Source organism: Haliotis rufescens, unplaced genomic scaffold (assembly GCF_023055435.1).
Source record: "Haliotis rufescens isolate VD_foot unplaced genomic scaffold, xgHalRufe1.0.p SCAF_1, whole genome shotgun sequence".
Lineage (NCBI taxonomy): Eukaryota > Metazoa > Mollusca > Gastropoda > Lepetellida > Haliotidae > Haliotis > Haliotis rufescens.
The window spans coordinates 3,982,316-4,003,615 of NW_025963779.1; the positions used below are offsets into that span (position 1 = coordinate 3,982,316).

A 21,300-nucleotide genomic window follows, 5' to 3' on the forward strand; every position below is an offset into this window, starting at 1 on the left:
GTCGTGCTGAGATGTCTTTGTGGAATATTATGACAGTCACTGCTGATATGCTTTGTGGACTGTTTCAACAGTTGTGCCAAGATGGCTTTGTGGAATGTTACGGCAGTTTCAGTTTATTTGTGATAAGGGACAAGTTATTTCTTAGTTCTCACCCAAATAGCTTTGTGGGACCTAAATGTGACTGACTGTGCTGTGGGACCTAAATGTGACTGTACAGTGGGACCTGAATGTGACTGTACCGAGGGACCTGAATGTGACTGTACAGTGGGACCTGAATGTGACTACAGTGGGACTTGAATGTGACTGTGCAGTGGGACCTGAATGTGACTGTACAGTGGGACCTGAATGTGACTGTACAGTGGGACCTAAATGTGACTGTACAGTGGGACCTGAATGTGACTGTACAGTGGGACCTGAATGTGACTGTACAGTGGGACTTGAATGTGACTGTACAGTAGGACCTGAATGTGACTGTACAGCGGAACCTAAATGTGACTGTACAGTGGGACCTGCATGTGACTGTACAGTGGGACCTGAATGTGACTGTACAGTGGGACCTAAATGTGACTGTACAGTGGGACCTGAATGTGACTGTACAGTGGGACCTGAATGTGACTGTACAGTGGGACCTGAATGAGACTGTACTGTTGGACCTGAATGTGACTGTACAGTCGGACCTAAATGTGATTGTACAGTGGGACCTGAATGTGAATGTACCGTGGGACCTGAATGTGACTGTACTGTGGGACCTGAATGTGACTGTACATCGGGACCTAAATGTGACTGGACAGTGGGACCTGAATGTGACTGTACAGTGGGACCTGCATGTGACTGTACAGTCGGACCTGAATGTGACTGTACAATGGGACCTGAATGTGACTGTACAGTGGGTGAGGTGAGGTGAAATGGGGTTTAAAGTTGCGTCCAAGATTATTGCGCTTATATAGCGACGTGTATGTATGTGTTTGTGTTGCTGCTTGTACTAGTCCGGACTGATGCCGATTTATAGTGCTAGCTCACGAGATACCATGCCGCAGTTTAACATGAATACCCCACTCAGACACAGTATACTGACTCTGAGCCGACCAGTCCTTGTACAGTGGGACCTGAATGTGACTGTACGGCGGGATCTGAATGTGCAGTGGGACCTGAATGTGACTGTACCGTGGGACCTGCATGTGACTGTACTGTGGGACCTGAATGTGACTGTACAGTGGGACCTGCATGTGACTGTACAGTGGGACCTGCATGTGACTGTACAGTGGGACCTGAATGTGACTGTACAATGGGACCTGAATGTGACTGTACAGTGGGACATGAATGTAACTGTACAGCAGGATCTGAATGTACAGTGGGACCTGAATGTGACTGTACAGTGGGACCTGAATGTGACTGTACAGTGGGACCTGAATGTGACTGTACAGTGGGACCTGAATGTGACTGTAAATCTGGACCTGAATGTGCAATGGGACCTGAATGTGACTGTACAGTGGGACCTGAATGTGACTGTACAGTGGGACCTGAATGAGACTGTACTGTTGGACCTGAATGTGACTGTACAGTCGGACCTAAATGTGATTGTACAGTGGGACCTGAATGTGAATGTACCGTGGGACCTGAATGTGACTGTACAGTGGGACCTGAATGTGACTGTACATCGGGACCTAAATGTGACTGTACAGTGGGACCTGAATGTGACTGTACATCTAGGACCTGAATGTGACTGTACTGTGGGACCTGAATGTGACTGTACAGTGGGACCTGAATGTGACTGTACAGTGGGACCTGAATGTGACTGTACAGTGGGACCTGAATGTGACTGTACAATTGGACCTGAATGTGACTGTACAGTGGGACCTGAATGTGACTGTACAGTGGGACCTGAATGTGACTGTACAGTGGGACCTGCATGTGACTGTACAGTGGGACCTGAATGTGACTGTGCAGTGGGACCTGCATGTGACTGTACAGTGGGACCTGAATGTGACTGTACGGAGGGACCTGCATGTGACTGTACAGTGGGACCTGAATGTGACTGTACAGTGGGACCTGAATGTGACTGTACAGTGGGACCTGAATGTGACTGTACAATGGGACCTGAATGTGAATGTACAGTGGGACCTGAATGTGACTGTACAGTGGGACCTGAATGCGACTGTACAGTGGGACCTGAATGTGACTGTACAATGGGACCTGAATGTGACTGTACAGTGGGACCTGAATGTGACTGTACAGTCGGACCTGAATGTGACTGTACAATGGGACCTGAATGTGACTGTACCGTGGGACCTGAATGTGACTGTACTGTGGGACCTGAATGTGACTGTACGGCGGGATCTGAATGTGCAGTGGGACCTGAATGTGAATGTGCAGTGGGAACCTTTTCCAGTGACCCGAAATCGTCTTTCAGCATCATTTTCAGTGGATTGTAACTTGTTAATACATGTATATGGAATATTAATAGCTGAGTGTACAAGTCAAAACAGATTTTACTGGTGACTGAAGTCACAGACAGATTTTGAAATACCTAATATGTGAGTTGAAATTCACTTAAAAACAAACTGTGACACTTCCATAAATCTGTATGAGAGCATATTTTGTTTCATTCCAGTCAGAAGCCCAATGTATTCCCACGTATCAGACACAATCCTGGGATTGCAGACAATACGAGCACTGAACAAACAGGACCAGTTTCAGCATGAGTTTGACCAGCATGTGAACATCCACTCCAGTGCATGGTTCACATACCTCTCCTCCTTCCGCTGGTACAGCTTCAGATCCGTCCTCGTCATGGTTGTCTTCTTCAACATAGTCATCTATGTGTGCCTTGTCTTGAAAGACAGTAAGTCAATATGTTTATTTATTGTTCCAGTTCTGTTGTAGGGATTCCAGGTTAGAATAGGACTCAAGCAACCTATGCTGGTTGTAAGAGGCGACTTAGTGGATCGTGTGGTCAGGCTTGCTGACATGATTGATGGCATGGCATCGTACCCTGACGTGGATCATTGCTCACAATATCAATCCCTGGATTGTCTGGTCCAGACTGTTATTTACAGCTGCCGTCATGACAATATTGCTAAAAGAGGCATAAAACTATACTCACTCACTCACTCACTCACTCACTCACTCACTCACTCACTCACTCACTCACTCACTCACACACTCACTCACTCACTCACTCACTCACTCACTCACTTTATATGTGTATCTAAGAAGGTTTATTGATCACAAGTATTAAGATTGAATAGAAAAAACAGTGAAATATAGCTTGATAATTGGCAGCCTTAGTTATGTACCCTCCCTGTTTTTCAGCTGTGTCCAGTGGTTTACTGTCACTTGCACTGGTTTACTGCACAGCCATAATAGAACCTTTTGAATTTCTCATGAGAATAACAGCTGAAGTGGAAAACTACGTAAGTTTTAGTGATGTGCCTATTTATTGATTCAACGGATTACTTATCATTTCAAGTACTTTGCTTGCAAATATTCAGTTCTTGGTAAGTATTGATCTGTTTCATTTATTTGTCACCCTGACTGAAATGTTGCATCATGGTGTATAAACTTACGCTACAGTAAAACTGGAACAAAGATGTCTTTAAACCACATATCCTGTATCTTTTATTTCAAAAGCATGATGTAAATATGTCATCAGTATGGGTTAGGAACCTATGCTGGTCATATGAGGCGACCAAATTTGATTGTGTGGTCAGACTCCGTTGATAGCATGCCTGTACACAGACAGCATGGATCATTGCTCACCATTTTATCACTGGATTGTCTGGTCCACACTCAATTATTAACAGGCCGCTGTCATTTAGCTGGAATATTGCTGGGTGCAGTGATAAACAACAAACAAAACATAAGGACAAAAGTAAATGTTGCAATTTGTTGTAGAATTACATCTCTTATCAGTGACAGCATCTGCTGATCATTGGTTTGAATCTCAGATTTGCACTGATTATGCATCACTTTCTGCCACAAAATGTATAACTGACATAATGTTCACTGCAGCATTAATCAAACTCACTGACCTGCAAGCCTTCTTACTCTCCTTCAAGATGACTTCGGTAGAGCGGATCCTGTCGTACAACAAGTTGGCCCAGGAAGGGCCCATGGAGTCTGATCGCCCGCCTCCCGATACATGGCCAATGCAGGGGACAATCTCATTCAGTGACACCAGTCTTAGATATGAGGACAATCTACCCTACGCTCTCAAACACATCAACTTTCATATCAAGAGCAAGGAGAAAGTAAGTTAGAAAACTGGTGTTCATTACATGCAACCAAGACGAATGAAGAACACTGCATGTCAGTGTTTAAATATTGTATGCACCTGAAGCCTTGATACTTTACTAATGAAGGCAGTAATGGGCTTGGAACGTGAACCTAATTAAGACAGTTACCTTCAAAAAGCACCAGAAACGGAGACCTGTAGTTACAGCATGCATAGAAGAGAGTGAAAAATCACTTCACTATGTTGATAGATGTTTAGTTTTTGCTGGGCTCATGATTTGTGTAGGCGTTCTAAGATATCAGCTATATTAAGTATAACTGCTTGTTCGTCATTTGATCAGAAAGATGTCAAGTATACATCACTGAGCATGGCGCACTATTCGTTCATGTAGTACATCTAAAGATAGAAGATCTAGTATAAAGTAACATTCTGTAAAAAGTATATTTATTATATTTTCTGATGATATTATATAAGATACCATTGAACATGGCGAGGACTATATTTGTTAACTTGAAAGGCTTTGTTTGTTTTTGTTTAATGCCTCACTCCAATATTCCAGCTATATGACGACGGGTGGTCTGTAAATAAGTAAGCCTGGACCAGTGATTGACATGATATATGGTGTAAAGGAGCTCAGGTTTCCATTCTATGTCTATATACAAAATATGACAGAGTTTACAGCATGGACTGATTGTATAATTTCAGATTGGCATAGTGGGCCGTACCGGCGCAGGTAAAAGCTCCCTCCTCGCAGCTCTCCTGCGATTGGCTGAACCTGAAGGAAAGATGTGGATAGATGGCATGGATGTCAACATCATTGGCCTCACTGAACTCAGGGGGAAAATATCAGTCATTCCTCAGGTCTGGTTATTCAACAAGCTGTAGAGGAGTCCATATTTAATGTCCATATTGTCAGCCGAATTTTATCTTTTGCCCTCTACAATTACTGAAATACTTCTGTAAAATCCTTTTTTCTTATGTGTAAATCAATTACCCGGTAATAAGAATGATATTTTAATCTGACACAAATATGTTTTGTGATGTAATTTTCAATTCAATTTCGAGAGCACACAAGGAAAAATTCATGCCGATAATGGTGAAAAGTGAAAGAATGTTGTTGCAAACTGCCAAATAAAAAACAAGTATGTGAGAATAAAATTATCTGCACTATGAGGATGCAAAACAATTTAGATATGTTTTGAAGAAATATTGGGAAATTTGTTCTGTCTGTCGTCAGGACCCTGTTCTGTTTACGGGCAGTCTGCGGCGGAACCTCGACCCCCTGGAAGTCTACACGGACGACCGGCTGTGGGAGGTGTTGGAACAGGTAACAGTTTATGGCTGATCGGGGCCTCATGTCTAAGGCAAACTGGTGCATCTGCTGGTGACCGTTTCTAAGATATTGAATTGCTAATCCTAGGCAGTTCTAGGGTAAAAAAGTATCTAGTTGCTAATGCAACCATATGGATTGGGTGGTCATGCTCAATGACTTCGGCATTGGACCCTGATGGCATTGCTCATGATATCAATCACTGGTTTGTCTGCTCCAGACTTGATTGTTTGCAGGATGTGATGATATGGCTGACATATAGCTGACTGGGGGATCAAACCAATACTAAATGAATTTCTACCAAATGATAAGAAGTCCATTTAGGAAGCGCCAGATTCCATCCCCAAGTGAATGATCGTGGCGCTACATTGTGGCGCTACATTTGATATAAGTTTATGCTGTAATAGACACTAGAGCAGGGACTATCATCAAATTTTAATCATATTTGCCTTGTAAATTATGTACACACAGTTCAGTTTATTTACACATTGTTTTATGAGAAATGTTTGCAGTCAAAATATATAATAATTTTGCAGATTACACAGTGGAATATGACTGTAAGAGATATCATATTGTTCGAATAACTGCCATAATGAAAGAATTTTGTTCCTAACTGATCTTTCACACTTATCGACAAGATAAAATGAGTTTAAAACACCTTTACTGTTAACTGTTAGGATAAGTTTGTGTGAATATAAGGACTATGGTACTAAATACCAAATAAGAAGAATTGATTGGGAATTTTGTCATTCGGTGACTTTCGCCACCACTCAAAAGCCAAATCTAGTAAAACTTCATTCTGTGTGATATACCGGTACCCAGCTAATGATAATTTATATGTCATCACTAAGAACCTCTAAAAAGGATGCCAAAGGAAGATTTGGGGCTAGTTGACTCAGGTTTGCTGCACACTGTAATGTAGACTTTATATATGATGACCACCATGTTGTAAGTGGATGAGCAGGAGAAATTGGCACCAGTCCCATAGTTAAGGTATCATAAGGACTTAAAGAAATTTGCCATTTTTAAGGATTTTGCTATTTGTAATCATTATAAGGACTAGTGGACTAAAAATGTTAGTTTCTACTGCTGTGGATGCAGACGCAACTGTTCAACCTTATATATGATGACCATGTTGTGTATGGAATCAGGATGCAGACACTGCTGTAGAGTTTACCTTATATATGATGACCAAGTTGTGTATGGAATCAGGATGCAGACACTACTGTAGAGTTTACCTTATATATGATGATCATGTTGTGTATGAAATCAGGATGCAGACACTGCTGTAGAGTTTACCTTATACATGATGACCATGTTGTGTATGGAATCAGGATGCAGACACTGCTGTAGAGTTTACCTTATATATGATGATCATGTTGTGTATGGAATCAGGATGCAGACACTGCTGTAGAGTTTACCTTATACATGATGACCATGTTGTGTATGGAATCAGGATGCAGACACTGCTGTAGAGTTTACCTTATATATGATGATCATGTTGTGTATGGAATCAGGATGCAGACACTGCTGTAGAGTTTACCTTATACATGATGACCATGTTGTGTATGGAATCAGGATGCAGACACTGCTGTAGAGTTTACCTTATATAGGATGATCATGTTGTGTATGGAATCAGGATGCAGACACTGCTGTAGAGTTTACCTTATATATGATGACCATGTTGTGTATGGAATCAGGATGCAGACACTGCTGTAGAGTTTACCTTATATATGATGACCATGTTGTGTATGGAATCAGGATGCAGACACTGCTGTAGAGTTTACCTTATATATGATGACCATGTTGTGTATGGAATCAGGATGCAGACACTGCTGTAGAGTTTACCTTATATATGATGACCATGTTGTGTATGGAATCAGGATGCAGACACTGCTGTAGAGGTTACCTTATATATGATGATCATGTTGTGTATGGAATCAGGATGCAGACACTGCTGTAGAGTTTACCTTATATATGATGACCATGTTGTGTATGGAATCAGGATGCAGACACTGCTGTAGAGTTTACCTTATATATGATGACCATGTTGTGTATGGAATCAGGATGCAGACACTGCTGTAGAGTTTACCTTATATATGATGACCATGTTGTGTATGGAATCAGGATGCAGACACTGCTGTAGAGTTTACCTTATATATGATGACTTTGTTGTGTATGGAATCAGGATGCAGACACTGCTGTAGAGTTTACCTTATATATGATGACCATGTTGTGTATGGAATCAGGATGCAGACACTGCTGTAGAGTTTACCTTATATATATGATGACCATGTTGTGTATCGAATCAGGATGCAGACACTGCTGTAGAGTTTACCTTATATATGATGACCATGTTGTTTGCGGATGCACAGGTTCAGCTGAAGACAAAGATTCAGGACAGCCCCGGGGGCCTGTACATGGGCGTGGCAGAATCTGGACACAACTTCAGTGTGGGGCAGAGACAGCTGGTCTGTTTAGCCCGAGCTCTGCTGGCTGCCAACAAGATACTTGTCCTGGATGAGGCGACTGCTCATGTCGACCATGAGTAAGTGCATACAAGATTCTCACTGGAATTAGAGTAGGTGCAGGATTATCACAAGAACAGTGTATATACAGGATTCTCACTAAAACAATAGATATAGGATTCTCACAAAAACAATAGATATAGGATTCTCACTAGACAGATATTAAATCCAAGATTAGCGCGAGAACAACAGAATTGTCAACAGAGATATAAAAAAGGTGCAGTATTCCCTCTAGGACATAAGCAGGTGCATGGTTGATTTGGGGAGGGAAAATAAATACAGACAGATACTGATGAGGTCACTGCTTGACTAATGGGGAGTTTCTGAAAAGCAAACCATTTCTATGTTAGCTGCCTTTTTCATTGCCTTGTCTGAACATTGCTTGAAATAAATGAATAGCAACAATATGGTTTCAGCTCAAGGAAAAGGAATTATCTAACCATCCATTTTCAATGGGGTTTTGGTATGTCTACATGTGCGAACAGATAATGAAGTCTTTCAGTCATCTTTGACAATCATCTAAATTGGTTTTCAGGACAGACCAACTTATCCAGAGAGTTTTACGGGCCAAGTTCCGTGAGTGCACAGTTCTCACCATTGCTCACAGACTGAACACTGTCATGGACTGTGATAGAATTATGGTAGGTGATATTTAGGTCACCTAGTGAATGCTGCAACCAGTAAATATATGCACCTCAAGATATGGCTCGGTCCAGGAGACCACTAAAATCATATTGTTATACATTCAGGGCCCAGTTGCACAAAGTGATCTTTGCGCTAAAATTATCGTAACTACCATACTTTAACATAGGCTTACAATAGTCGCAGCGCTAAGATCGCTTTGTGCAAGTGGGCCCAGGAGTTGTAATAATTTCAGAAAACGTGATGATGGAAGCATGTTTACAACTTTGATAGGTATTTCCTTATACTAGATTCTAACAACATTGCTAAAATATTAAGCATGAATGTCAAAGGGTCCTTGTCTCAACCTTTGTTACAAATGAAATCTTTTGTATCCCCATGTTCATATCCTATAGCAGTAAGCCCCAAGTGACAGCTCACTTTATTACGGTGTTCAAATCTACACCGAAACTACTTTATGTAATACAGAAGTTGATCACTTCTTTGAGAGGCATTTAGAAGTTGGAATACTAAGTAAGAATAAGATATATGGATGAACAACTTCTTTATTACAATTAGGAGCAACGTGAGCAAGTGATGACGATGTTAGAACCTACACCGAAACATCGCTCCTAATTGTAATAAACATGATAAAGAAGTTGTTCATCCATATATCTTATCCTTATGGAAGGTGATCATTTATGCTGTCTTTTTCATTAGTTACCCATCACATGCTAGCACTCAAAGACAGTGATAATGTTAAGATTCTACTGTCATATATTCCCTATATATCCTGCAGGTCCTTGACGAGGGAGAGCTGAAGGAATTTGACATCCCATACAACTTGCTCCTTCATAAAGATGGCTACTTCTGTAAACTGGTAGATCAGCTTGGGAAACAACAGGCAAGGCAGTTACATGCCCTAGCTGAGCTCGCCTACCACCAGAGGGCATCAGCGAGCATGCTGCTGGAAGAGGCAGTAAAATCTGCCACAGAAATCTTCAGAAATAGTCGTGAGGATCTTCGTAGAAGTAAAGACAGTTTAATGAGGAGCAAAGACAGTTTGGATACGAGTCAAACAACTCTAAACACCATTGAAAACTCAAAAACTCTCTACGGGAGGTATTCCACCCCAGTTAAATCAAGTCCAAAACCACATCGTAAAATCCGACACGTGAAAAGCAGTCCTGCAAAGGAAAGCCCCAAAGTACATAGAAGGACTCCTTCAAAAAGTGATATAGTTGATAGAAATGATAGAGAAGAAATAGTTCCATTAGTTACACACAGTCCTGACAAACACACATTAGAAGAATCTCCAGTTGTGAGTGATGGCCGAGGAGGAAGGGTGTCGCCCATTAAGAAGCCCATCAGCCCTCTAGCTGAGGGGAGCCGGACACTCAGTCCCAAGGGGAGTCCTCGCATTATTACAGGGCTGTTTGAGAAGCACAGAGAAGGGGAGGATTCCGATGACCAGAAGATTATTTTTTGCTGAGGATACGTTATTGAAAATACTCTGATCCCAGTGTGAAGGTTTATGCCTATGGTATATGAGTTTCAACTGTGATGAGCCAGGTACCAGGAGGAGATGCTTCAAAATATTCCTGTCCAGTCAAACAGTGCCTTGCTTCCATTTTCATCACATTTCTGTTTGGTCTCTTTAGTGATGAATGTAAAGTAGGTGACACTATGTCCAAGTCAATTACAAAAGGTGCCGCTGTAATAAGCTCTTCCATGTTGTGTCATTGACTTGTTTATTAGGTGCTTTACTTCAAGTGAGTGAGTTGCATCAGCATTATTTCAGGCTTATAGCCACGCTTTACTTAAAATATTAATTTATTGTCAAGGGTAAAAGTAGCACTAGTCTTAGCCAGTTTGGCTTACGCTGATGGTATCCTGATGGCTAGTAGAATTGCAAACGTTATGCTTTGATGTTTTCTCATTATGCGTATTTTCCAGGGTAATTTCTACCATATCAGTACATTTTAAAAGATCATTATGTCCTAATGAAAGAAAAACTGTTTGTTTCTGTTTACAAAGGCAGAGTCAGCTTAATTGGAATTGTCATTGGTCAAGTGGCTCATTTCCTTTAACAAATATAAGACATGTTTCAAAACTATATTTGGGTTTTCATGGGTCATGACCCAAGCCCCTGTCAATCTAAAACACATGGTGGGCTTTGTTCAGACAGGTTACAGTAGGTTGGTTTACATCTTCCTCCTGAATTCCTAACTTTGTGCCTTTGCATGATAAGTAATGTTATGGTAATTCCATTCTAAGAATGTTAAAGAACTTAGTCACGCCTAAAGACCACATATGCCACTGAATTTGAAAATGTCTACTAAATTTTTATATTTGCCACACTAAGTATGTATTAGATGTTCCATGGCTTTCCATGTCCATAGCAATGATATTACCTTTGTGATGCACATCATGATGCCTATCTAATGAATAGCCAATGATAGAAGTTACCCAGAGTATTATTACAAATAGGTAGTATGCCTGGTGAACCAAGCTATGTTTGAGGATATATATTGAAAGTGCCCCATTCATGAAAGAGCATCCTTATTGTTATGAGAAGTTCAAGGAGTTTTTCCCCAATATTTTAGAAATCACTGTATCTAATACTAAACCTAATAATGTTGGACTGGACAGTGGCACACTTTGTTATTACTCTGCACGCATACTGCTTGTATGTTGCTCAATATTTATGGTAGTTTTGAACATTTATACCCCAATTGTTACATTTCTTAGGGAGGGAGTTTAGATATGATAAAGTAATATGATAAAAATGAGTCTTCCAGGATGTTTTGTAAGGAAATAACAGAATTATGAATTATATTTATATCTTTTGTTTTGTGACATTTCTTGTGATGCTAGAAACTTTGTGTGAGGCAGATATGCTGTGAGCTATGTTTGCAAGGTGTCAAGTTATTCAAAGACAATTAGTCATGGACCTGACTGTTTTTTTAATATATACTGATAAAAAATATATAAGAATTCAGAATATAGTAGAGTAAAGTTACTGTTGTGTCCTGTAACAGATACTTAATTCAGAAAGATAAAGCTGAAATGTTAATACCAGTAGCTGCTGTTTCATGACACTGCCAAAATGAGGACAAAGGAGATATGACAATCAAATCATAATACACAGATATTTGTGCCATATCTCCCTTGTTGTCCAGGGCACAACCATTAAATATTCTATTTGTTGCAATATTATTTAGATCTAAAGATTAATATATTTAAGTGTCTTATACCTTCCTACAAGATTGGCCTTATAATGTTGGGTGTCACTTACATTAAATGAAGGCTCAAGGTACATGATGTGGAGACTCTCCATCCTTATGGTAGTCCATGTGTCTTCCTGTATAAGGAATTATCAGTGTGCCCCTTTTTAATATTACTGTCATGTACAATTTAAGATGTTTTTGAAGAGGAGTTCATTCATACATTTTTTATCACATCTATGCCTGTATTTTCTATTCGTTTACAATTGTTAACCAGATTCTTTACCGTGATCTATTACCTGTTTTTGATTACCGATCTCTACTTGCGTCTATTTACAATTACATTCCACAAATGAAGAGATGTAGTTTAGCTGGCACTGACTGAGAGTCCAAGTGAGATCATATCCTTTATTCCCTGATTATCATCATTTTCAATTGTAAATTGCAATCCACAGAAACAAGATGAGATTTTCAATGCATGTTATTATGAATAATTACACCTAACATTTTTTCACCAAAAAATGAGCTCTTTTTACCCAAATTGACTTAGGAATTACGCTTACATTCAAAAGCTTTCAACTATAGCCCCATGTAGAAATTGTTGTCATTTCCTTTTATGAGTATGTTATTGTGACCTGACATATCTCAGTAACCAATCAGTATTTTTCAAAGTCATGGTTGAAAAATATTTAACCCAATAAATGTGTTTCATCCAACCCCACCAACAGGCTACGCCCACATCTACCCCCTCATCCAGGGAGGATTTCCTGCTTGATATTGATGTGGCCAAGAGGTGCCTTATATCAGTGTCTTATGTGCTTATTGTCACAGTGGACCTTATTAACAAGGCTCTCTCTCCCATTATGACTCTTACCATTATCACTACTGAATGGCACCGCCTCCGTGGTCTTGTGGTAGAGCGTCCGCCCGGAGAGCGGAAGGTCCAGGGTTCGATCCCGGGCCGCGTCATACAAAAAGACGTTAAAAGATTGTACTTGTTGTTACCCTGTCTGGCGCTCGGAATTAAGGGGCTAAAACAAGGACTGGTCGGCTCGGAGTCAGTATACTGTGTCTGAGTGGGGTATTCATGTTAAACTGCGGCATGGTATCTCAGTGAGCTAGCACTATAAATCGGCATCAGTCCGGACTAGTACAAGCAGCCACACACACACATACACGTGCATGCACGTCGCTATATAAGTGCAATAATCTTGGACGCGACGTTAAACCCAATTTCACCTCACCTCACCTCACTACTGAATGGATAAATTGAGCCTACGTCTTGAATAATGGACTACTTCAGTCATCATTTGTTCTCAGCTCATACATGAACAAAGTCTTGTGAGAGATATTCTTATTTTGGATGTATTATTTGTTCTAGTATTCTTCACAGCAATCACAGAGCATACCTTACCGAGAAACCTGTTCAGGTATTCACAATGGCAATAAAAGTGTCAGCGGAAAATGGCTATTTTTGCATGATTAAGGAAAGCACAAAATATGAAATTGCCTCTTGAATTATGTTGACATTTGACACAATGAGTGCCCTGATTTTAATGTTTTGATGTAAATTTTAATGTTCAGAAATTTGGAACTTTGAATAAACCTTATTGAAAGAGTACATTTAAAATTTCTTAAACTTGTAGCTGATAACTCAACACCAAATTTCATGATCTATGGTGAATTTGAAAGATCAACTGTATGTTAAGATGTAATAACTCATTTTCATATTTTGGCATAAAATTACAACAAATAATGAATTTCCAAAATTAAAAAAACCCATTTTATACCAGTTTATCTCTTAATGACTGTTCCAACTCACCTAGAAACATATATAGGGTCTATGAAAGTGTAACCCTTACATAGACGCCTTTCTACAGAATCTTTTTCCTGGTTCTCAAAATCCAGCTTATCTACATTCATATGCAGTTGTAAGTAGTAGCCACTGAACCATGAACTATGTGTATTGAGACAGTAGTCATTATTGGAAATAGTCATAATGGGAAGACACCATTAAAAAGCATCTTATATGGTAGCAATTGCACATCCTGTTTTATTATTGTTTATTGGATAATAATAGAAAGAACTTATCTGGGTTGTTTCATGCACTACCAAAGTGTTGTGATAGGGGATTGTACTATTTAATATTTGTAACACCCTTCGGTCATCCGGTTAGATAACTCTGTGTATGAAACATTAAAACACAAAATTATTTTTCTAGTATATATGTATGTATTATTCATGGTTTCCTTGGTTAATCATATAGACACTAACTGATTCAGTTATGAGTGAAGAACCTATATTTGAATGATGAGGACTTTTACTGGAGACTATTTCTTTAATGGTTACCCAGTTTATGAATAACTTTATAATAGTATCTTCATCAATGTTGAAACATTTTGGGTCTTCTTTTTTTTATGACTTGAAACCACACGGTTTGAAAATGCTTTTTGCCATAACAGAAACAGATTGTCCCTGAATATGCAAGGTTAGCTGGAACATTCTGAGATTCCTTGTGGTTTATTATGTCGCTGAACCCTGTGACAGATTCATGGGTAGTGAATGACCTGTGCCTGTGATGTATGTTGTATTTACTGTTGTTAGAACATTGTATAACATGCACTGCTAACTCAGAAAGGTGCCATGCTGGCATGTGGTCTTTGGTGTGTTCAAATGATTTTTCTTGGCAAGCCCAGTGAATAAAAGTATGCTTGATATGGCAATAAGTGAATATAACAAGACAGTGTCAGGAGACAGATGTTTGACCTTTCATGACAGTTATGCATTAAACACATTCATGTATCATGCACAAGGAGCCAGTGCCTACTGAAGTCAGTGATAATTTGACATGTAATGAGAATGTATGCTGTGTGTGTCTTCCGTCAGTTTGAAAATGACACATCTTTGAACCATGACCTTTTTGAGGTCATATTTGTATTTATGTTCAAATCTTAACAGTTTTCTATAATTAGAAGATTAGAAACATACTTGTTCTGAATTTCACTTATATTTATGGCATGAACTTTTCTAAATGTTTGACATGAGGCAATATTTGTGATCAGCATGTCCGTTTGTCTTCCTGTTTCATGTTTTTTCCAGAGCACAAGTCAAAATCCACTTAGTATTTCATCATTAAACTTTACACATAGCAAATTAATGTCAAAGTGGATGTTTCTCATATTTAGGGATTTTCTAAGCAATTTGTTTTTGTTATTCTCATGAAATCAAGTTGGACATAGACTCAACTGATGTTGAGTTTGCTTCAAGAGTAGGACAATAAAACCATTCCATATTTCTTCAGTATGCTTTACACACGTAGCAACCTACAGTGAAATGGTGCCTTGTGCTGAAAGAACCAAGTTTTGATTTCCATACATTTGAGAATCCGTTGATAGGTGTTGTCAAAACTGTTCCATGTTTCCTCACAAGAAAGTGCCTGGAGCCGGTACTTTCATCTCGTGATGACTTGTAAGGGAAAAGGATCAGGTTAATACTCAGATTCATCCATAAATGTTTCTTACCCAAGAGATTATTCATTCCAGATGTCTCATTCTACATCACCAATGTGTCTTCAAGAATAATTCAAGATCCTGCGGTTATCATTTTAATCAGACAATGTCCCGTGAGGTTCCGAGTTAGAATTGGTCTTCAGCAACTCATGCTTGTTGTAAGAGGCGACTAATGGGATCAAGTGCTCAGACTCGTTGACTTGGTTGATTCATGTCATTGTATCACAATTGCATAGATCGATGCTGATGTCAATCACTGCATTTCTAGTCCATGCTCGATTAATTACAGACCACAGTCACATAGCTGGAATATTCCTGAGTGCAGCATTAAACAACAAACAAACAAGCATACTCAAGCAGTATGTACCATCACAGGGCTGCAGGATATGTAACAATCACATTTATGAAATGCAATAAGTATGTGATGTAACATTGCTGTACCATAGACATAAGGGTGATTAATATATGATAAATATTTTGTACACAGTACCCTTGCCCAAAACAATGTTTGTCTTGTCGGTACAAGTGTAAAATATCACACATCTAAGTTTGATATAGGTGACTGTAGCTGGATAGGGTACCTGTAAGAGTATGGTTTCATGACACTGTTCCTCCATCAGTAAGGTGAACAGAAAGGTGCTTCACACATTATGAGGAATCAAACCTGGTTCCTTTGTGTGAGAAGAGAAATCTTTCACCTATGGCACCCCTGTGCCAAACAGTAAGGTAGGAGATAGGTACATCAAGTCAACAGTTCAAATATATTTAAATGCCACAATTTCCTCTTCCATCAAACTGTATAAACAAAATAGTCATTTCACTGATTTTCTCCATTTTGCTTATTTACAACCATCTGCTATGAAAACTGTTTATGAACATTGCTCATGAAATTTATTAAAGCTACGCATGTTCCTAAGCACTGTTAACTGGAGTATTTCCTGCTGATATCATTTGATAAAGAACAACCAACCAGGATATGTTTGTGCTGGCATTGTTATGTTTACATTTTATCTTTAACCAAAGTCTACATATCCAAGATATTCCACAGCTCTTGCTCAAGTAACCACATTTACAATATGTTGTGATGTTTATGCTCATTTTTTATTTCATAATCTTCATCATGTCTGTTCCATTATTATTGTACAGGTGTATAATTGTACAGGTGTATATCTGTACAGGTACACATTTGTGCTTTCTCAAGACTACAATATTTAGATATAACAACGCTGGATGAAATCATGGTTGTGAAACAGTACACTCCATTTCCTCAGAACACTTAACATGTGTTACATTACTATTAGCAGAGTAAATAGGATTTCATTGTGATCCATTCTACAATTTGAATTGAAGTTCCAACAATCTTAATACCTTCGCTATCAAGAACTGTAATATGGATCTTCAGCTGTGTGTTTAACTTTTTTATAACAGTCATTTATGTTTGTTCTTTGAGGTTTAATGTCATGGTCTATGTTCCGGTAGACCTTAGGGGTTGTTAGTAAGTACACTTATTGAGGCTTCTACTTAAGAACACTTTTCAGGATTCTACTTTAATCCTATTGGAGGCTGATCCTGAACCGACACATATTTCCTGAATGTATTTCTTGATCAGAATGCATTTGTAGCACAATAGGAAACTTCCAAGCTAAATACCTCACACCACAGAGGAATATGATCAAATGTATGACAAAATTACCACAGAGTACCACCCAATTGCATTCATAACATTGTATAATGAAAGTATTACTCGAAAAATTCCCACCACCACAACATTATTGCTCTAGTCATATATATCCTGATGCATACAGGTGTTGTGCTAATTATTATCCTCTTGTATGTTTTATCTAAAGACTAAAGCTGTTTTATTAAGTATGGTTTAGCTCTATATGCAATCACAACAACGTCATGTTTCCAAGAGAATTGTCCATCTGTATGAAGGGCCACAGCCTCACTCCACTGCCAAGACATTTAGGACTGTCATAACTCCCATGCACTAACATAGACTCAGGACTGTCCCAGTGTAGCAATCACTTTGTGGAACAAGATGAACAGATATAATCTCTTTATATATACCATCACTAATTGTTCTTGTTTTTTTAACAAATGAAATTATACTTATTTTGCTGGGGCCAAGTTCACATATTTCTTTTAAGAAGTGTTTCAGATTCAAATTTCAGTGTCTATTTCCCTGTTCTAACATAGAGTTGTGATGTTAATAGTTTGATTGGGAGTATACATCTAATTTGCATGATGTTATATGTATCAAAAGGAGCTTTTATCTTAAGGACTATCTTTTCTTAATAGTTTTAACATGACTGCCCATGTAACAAGGACATGTACCACCACCCAACTCAACTCAACTTTGGCATTCTGACTTGACATTCAATAGTTGTCATTTGGAGATGTGTTGGATTTTCACCATCTGTAAGAATGGTTAGTGCCTTTTATTCAAATGTTGATTAATCAGTTTGAAACAAAATCAGTGAATTTTATACAGAATTAAAGATAACTTGGGAATAAATCTATACTTTACTCTCTGACTTTTTCATTATTAGCTGACTAATGCTAATGTTTCAAGGTAAAATGTATCATTGCCTACCTGTTTTGAAAACTGATAACAAAATCCAAGGTAACTGGATGATACTATGCCTGTTCTCAACACTGATCATTCTATGCCTGTTCTCAACACTGATAACAAAAACCAAGGTAACTGGATGATACTGTGCCTGTTCTCAACACTGATAACAAAAAACAAGGTAACTGGTTGATACTGTGCCTGTTCTCAACACTGATAACAAAAACCAAGGTAACTGGATCATTATATGCCTGTTCTCAACACTGATAATAAAATCCAAGGTAACTGGATGATACTGTGCCTGTTCTCAACATTGATAACAAAATCCAAGGTAACTCGATTATACTATGCCTGTTCTCAACACTGATAACAAAAACCAAGGTAACTGGATCATTATATGCCTGTTCTCAACACTGATAACAAAAACCAAGGTAACTGGATCATTATATGCCTGTTCTCAACAGTGATAATAAAATCCAAGGTAACTGGATCATTATATGCCTGTTCTCAACACTGATAATAAAATCCAAGGTAACTGGATGATACTGTGCCTGTTCTCAACACTGATAACAAAAAACAAGGTAACTGGATGATACTGTGCCTGTTCTCAACACTGATAACAAAAAACAAGGTAACTGGATGATACTGTGCCTGTTCTCAACACTGATAATAAAATCCAAGGTAACTGGATGATACTGTGCCTGTTCTCAACATTGATAACAAAAAACAAGGTAACTGGATGATACTGTGCCTGTTCTCAACATTGATAACAAAAACCAAGGTAACTGGATGATACTGTGCCTGTTCTCAACACTGATAACAAAAAACAAGGTAACTGGATCATACTATGCCTGTTCTCAACACTGTTAACAAAAACCAAGGTAACTGGATCATTATATGCCTGTTCTCAACACTGATAACAAAAACCAAGGTAACTGGATCATACTACAGTTATTTTAAATATGTTAAAACTATTGACGTGCCTTGCAGGAAAAGGGCCATACATGTCGTGTGTGTGTGTGTGTGTGTGTGAGAGAGAGGGAGAGAGAGGGTTATGTGTATTGCAGAACAGATGCTTTTCCTGCGAGTTAGGTCTCAATGCCTGGCCCTATAACTATTCAACGTACTCGTGGACATGTGTGTAAGGCAAGCATTGCTTTAGTAATCACGGACGATGGTGTACGTTTGTGTGGAAGGTAGCAGTCTATGATTTCATTTTCCAGGCCTGTGGTGTGTGACAACATTCACTCACTCACCATTGTTCCATGGTCACAAACAGTGTATTGAGGGTGAGATCCTGCGAGTGAAAGGGCAGCAATATTATAGCCTATACTATAACAATTATTTTAAAAAATACAAGTACATAATGGAGATATTTAAAAAAACACCACACTTCAATGTTGCAAGGTTCTTTCAAAACATCAAGGACAGCCTAATATACATAACAGGCTTCTCTACTCCAGTATAACATCTACTCTACTGTATAAACATTGCCTCCTACTTGTATATATACTTGCCAACCACACTCTGTATATCACTTGCTTGATAACGGTGTTAGAACCTACACCGAAACGTCGCTCTTTATTGTAATAAAGAAGTTGTTCATCCAGCAGAATTCATCAATGTAAATAGTCAGCACAATGATACAAAATTTGCATTGCACTCAGCAATAGTCAAGCTATATGACGGCGGTCTGTAAATAATCGAGTCTGGACCAGACAATCCAGTGATTGACATCATGCGCATCTACGCAACTGGGATACGATGACATGCATCAGCCAAGTCAGCCAGCCTGACCACTTGATCCCATTAGTCACCTCTTAGCTCACCTGGCCTGAAAGGCACTTGACGTCCGAGCATACAAAGTATAATGTCTTGACGTCTTTACCATGATAAGGAGACATCTATTTGGAAAAGACGATGTTGTGGATGGTGTAAAACGTACTCACAAAGAACAAAAGATCATGTCAATCAAAGTTTAGGAGCCTGTCAATCAAAGTTTCTTGTCAGTCGTATATTAGAAGTGAAGTGTGGCACATAAGAGTGACGGTTATATGAACACATTTTACATCACAATACCATGACTGAAACTAATGAGTGTCAGAATTAGTTTTTACTTGACTATTATTGCCAGTTTATTGTTATTTATGGCGTCGGGTAGTCTCTACTCTCAGTGCATAGTGAATTAAAATACTGTCACAATCATGAAACGAAAATGTAACAGATGTCGTGTGGAACTGTAAATTATTTTATGGTATAATTATTAAATAAATCTTTTTTTAACATGTCATGAAACTTTGCTTCTGAAATGCACTATTTTGTGATATGGACCAACTGACAAAACACATACTCGTGGACATCAGAAATAAACTAAAACTAAATACAAAAAAATGTAACAACACATACACATATAGATGTATCATTTGTTTGTTTATTTCGGTACTCGGCAATAATTGTAAACGCCCTTCACATGTCTACCATAAAACATTTTGAAGGTTTTACTTAATAAAAGCGACAAAGCCTTTTCCATGTTCATAAGGAATCAAATTACTTTGTTTTGACTTTGGCAATCCAAGCAGAAATTCTGATTCATGTGCATACAGAAACAGATCACGAAGAAGGGGGGAACAATAGGTGCCCATGGGGATGCCTACTTCTTGTCTAAATGTCTTACCCGAAACTTTCACATAGATGTTATCAATAAGGAAGTCTACTATTTCACATATTGATTTTTCAGTTAACTTCAGATGGCATTTGCTTTCATTTGTGACACATTGTCCTAACAAAAGCCCCATGGATCAAGGAATGAAGTTTTTCCTCAAGTTTGCCATGTGGGAATGTGGTGTACAAAGTTGAGAAATTAAATATTTTGACAGAATGGAACCTGTTTCTTTTCTGAGATTGTGAAAAATCAAGCAAATCCTTTTGGTTTTTGAGAATTCACATGGTATAACTATTTATTTCACTTGTCTCAAAATTCTTTTTGTGAATATAAAGAAAGTATTTCCTTGATTCTATGAAGAATTATTGTTAATATCTCTCTTTGCACGGATTTTTATGGCGCTTTTGGAATCCTATGCAAAAGAGGAATGACCATGTCTTCAGGTTTTAGAGTCAAGTGAGCAGCACTGATGCATGGTTTGGGCAGAATTCTTCCCCAGTTAACATACTGGCCTTACATGTGGCAGTATTTGATATGTCACTTATACCACGTTCTTTGATCAAACACTTAATGTAGTGATGCTTACATATAGTGGTTATCCTATTTGAGGCATTGTC

General features: G+C 38.7%; 1 protein-coding gene across 3 annotated transcripts in view; it reads left to right on the forward strand.

The window, feature by feature from the left end:
• LOC124147005 (ATP-binding cassette sub-family C member 4-like) overlaps positions 1–12,827 on the forward strand; it is a 49,982-nt gene extending 37,155 nt beyond the window's left edge. For all 3 annotated transcript variants that reach the window (XM_046517595.2, XM_046517594.2, XM_046517596.2), the window contains 8 exons: positions 2,612–2,842; positions 3,313–3,413; positions 4,059–4,250; positions 4,940–5,095; positions 5,472–5,561; positions 7,940–8,112; positions 8,628–8,733; positions 9,513–12,827. In XM_046517595.2, the coding sequence (XP_046373551.2) occupies positions 2,612–2,842; positions 3,313–3,413; positions 4,059–4,250; positions 4,940–5,095; positions 5,472–5,561; positions 7,940–8,112; positions 8,628–8,733; positions 9,513–10,205 (1,742 nt within the window). In that variant the 3' untranslated portion in view covers positions 10,206–12,827. The remainder of the gene's footprint in view (positions 1–2,611; positions 2,843–3,312; positions 3,414–4,058; positions 4,251–4,939; positions 5,096–5,471; positions 5,562–7,939; positions 8,113–8,627; positions 8,734–9,512) is intronic.
• The last annotated feature ends 8,473 nt before the right edge of the window (positions 12,828–21,300 follow it).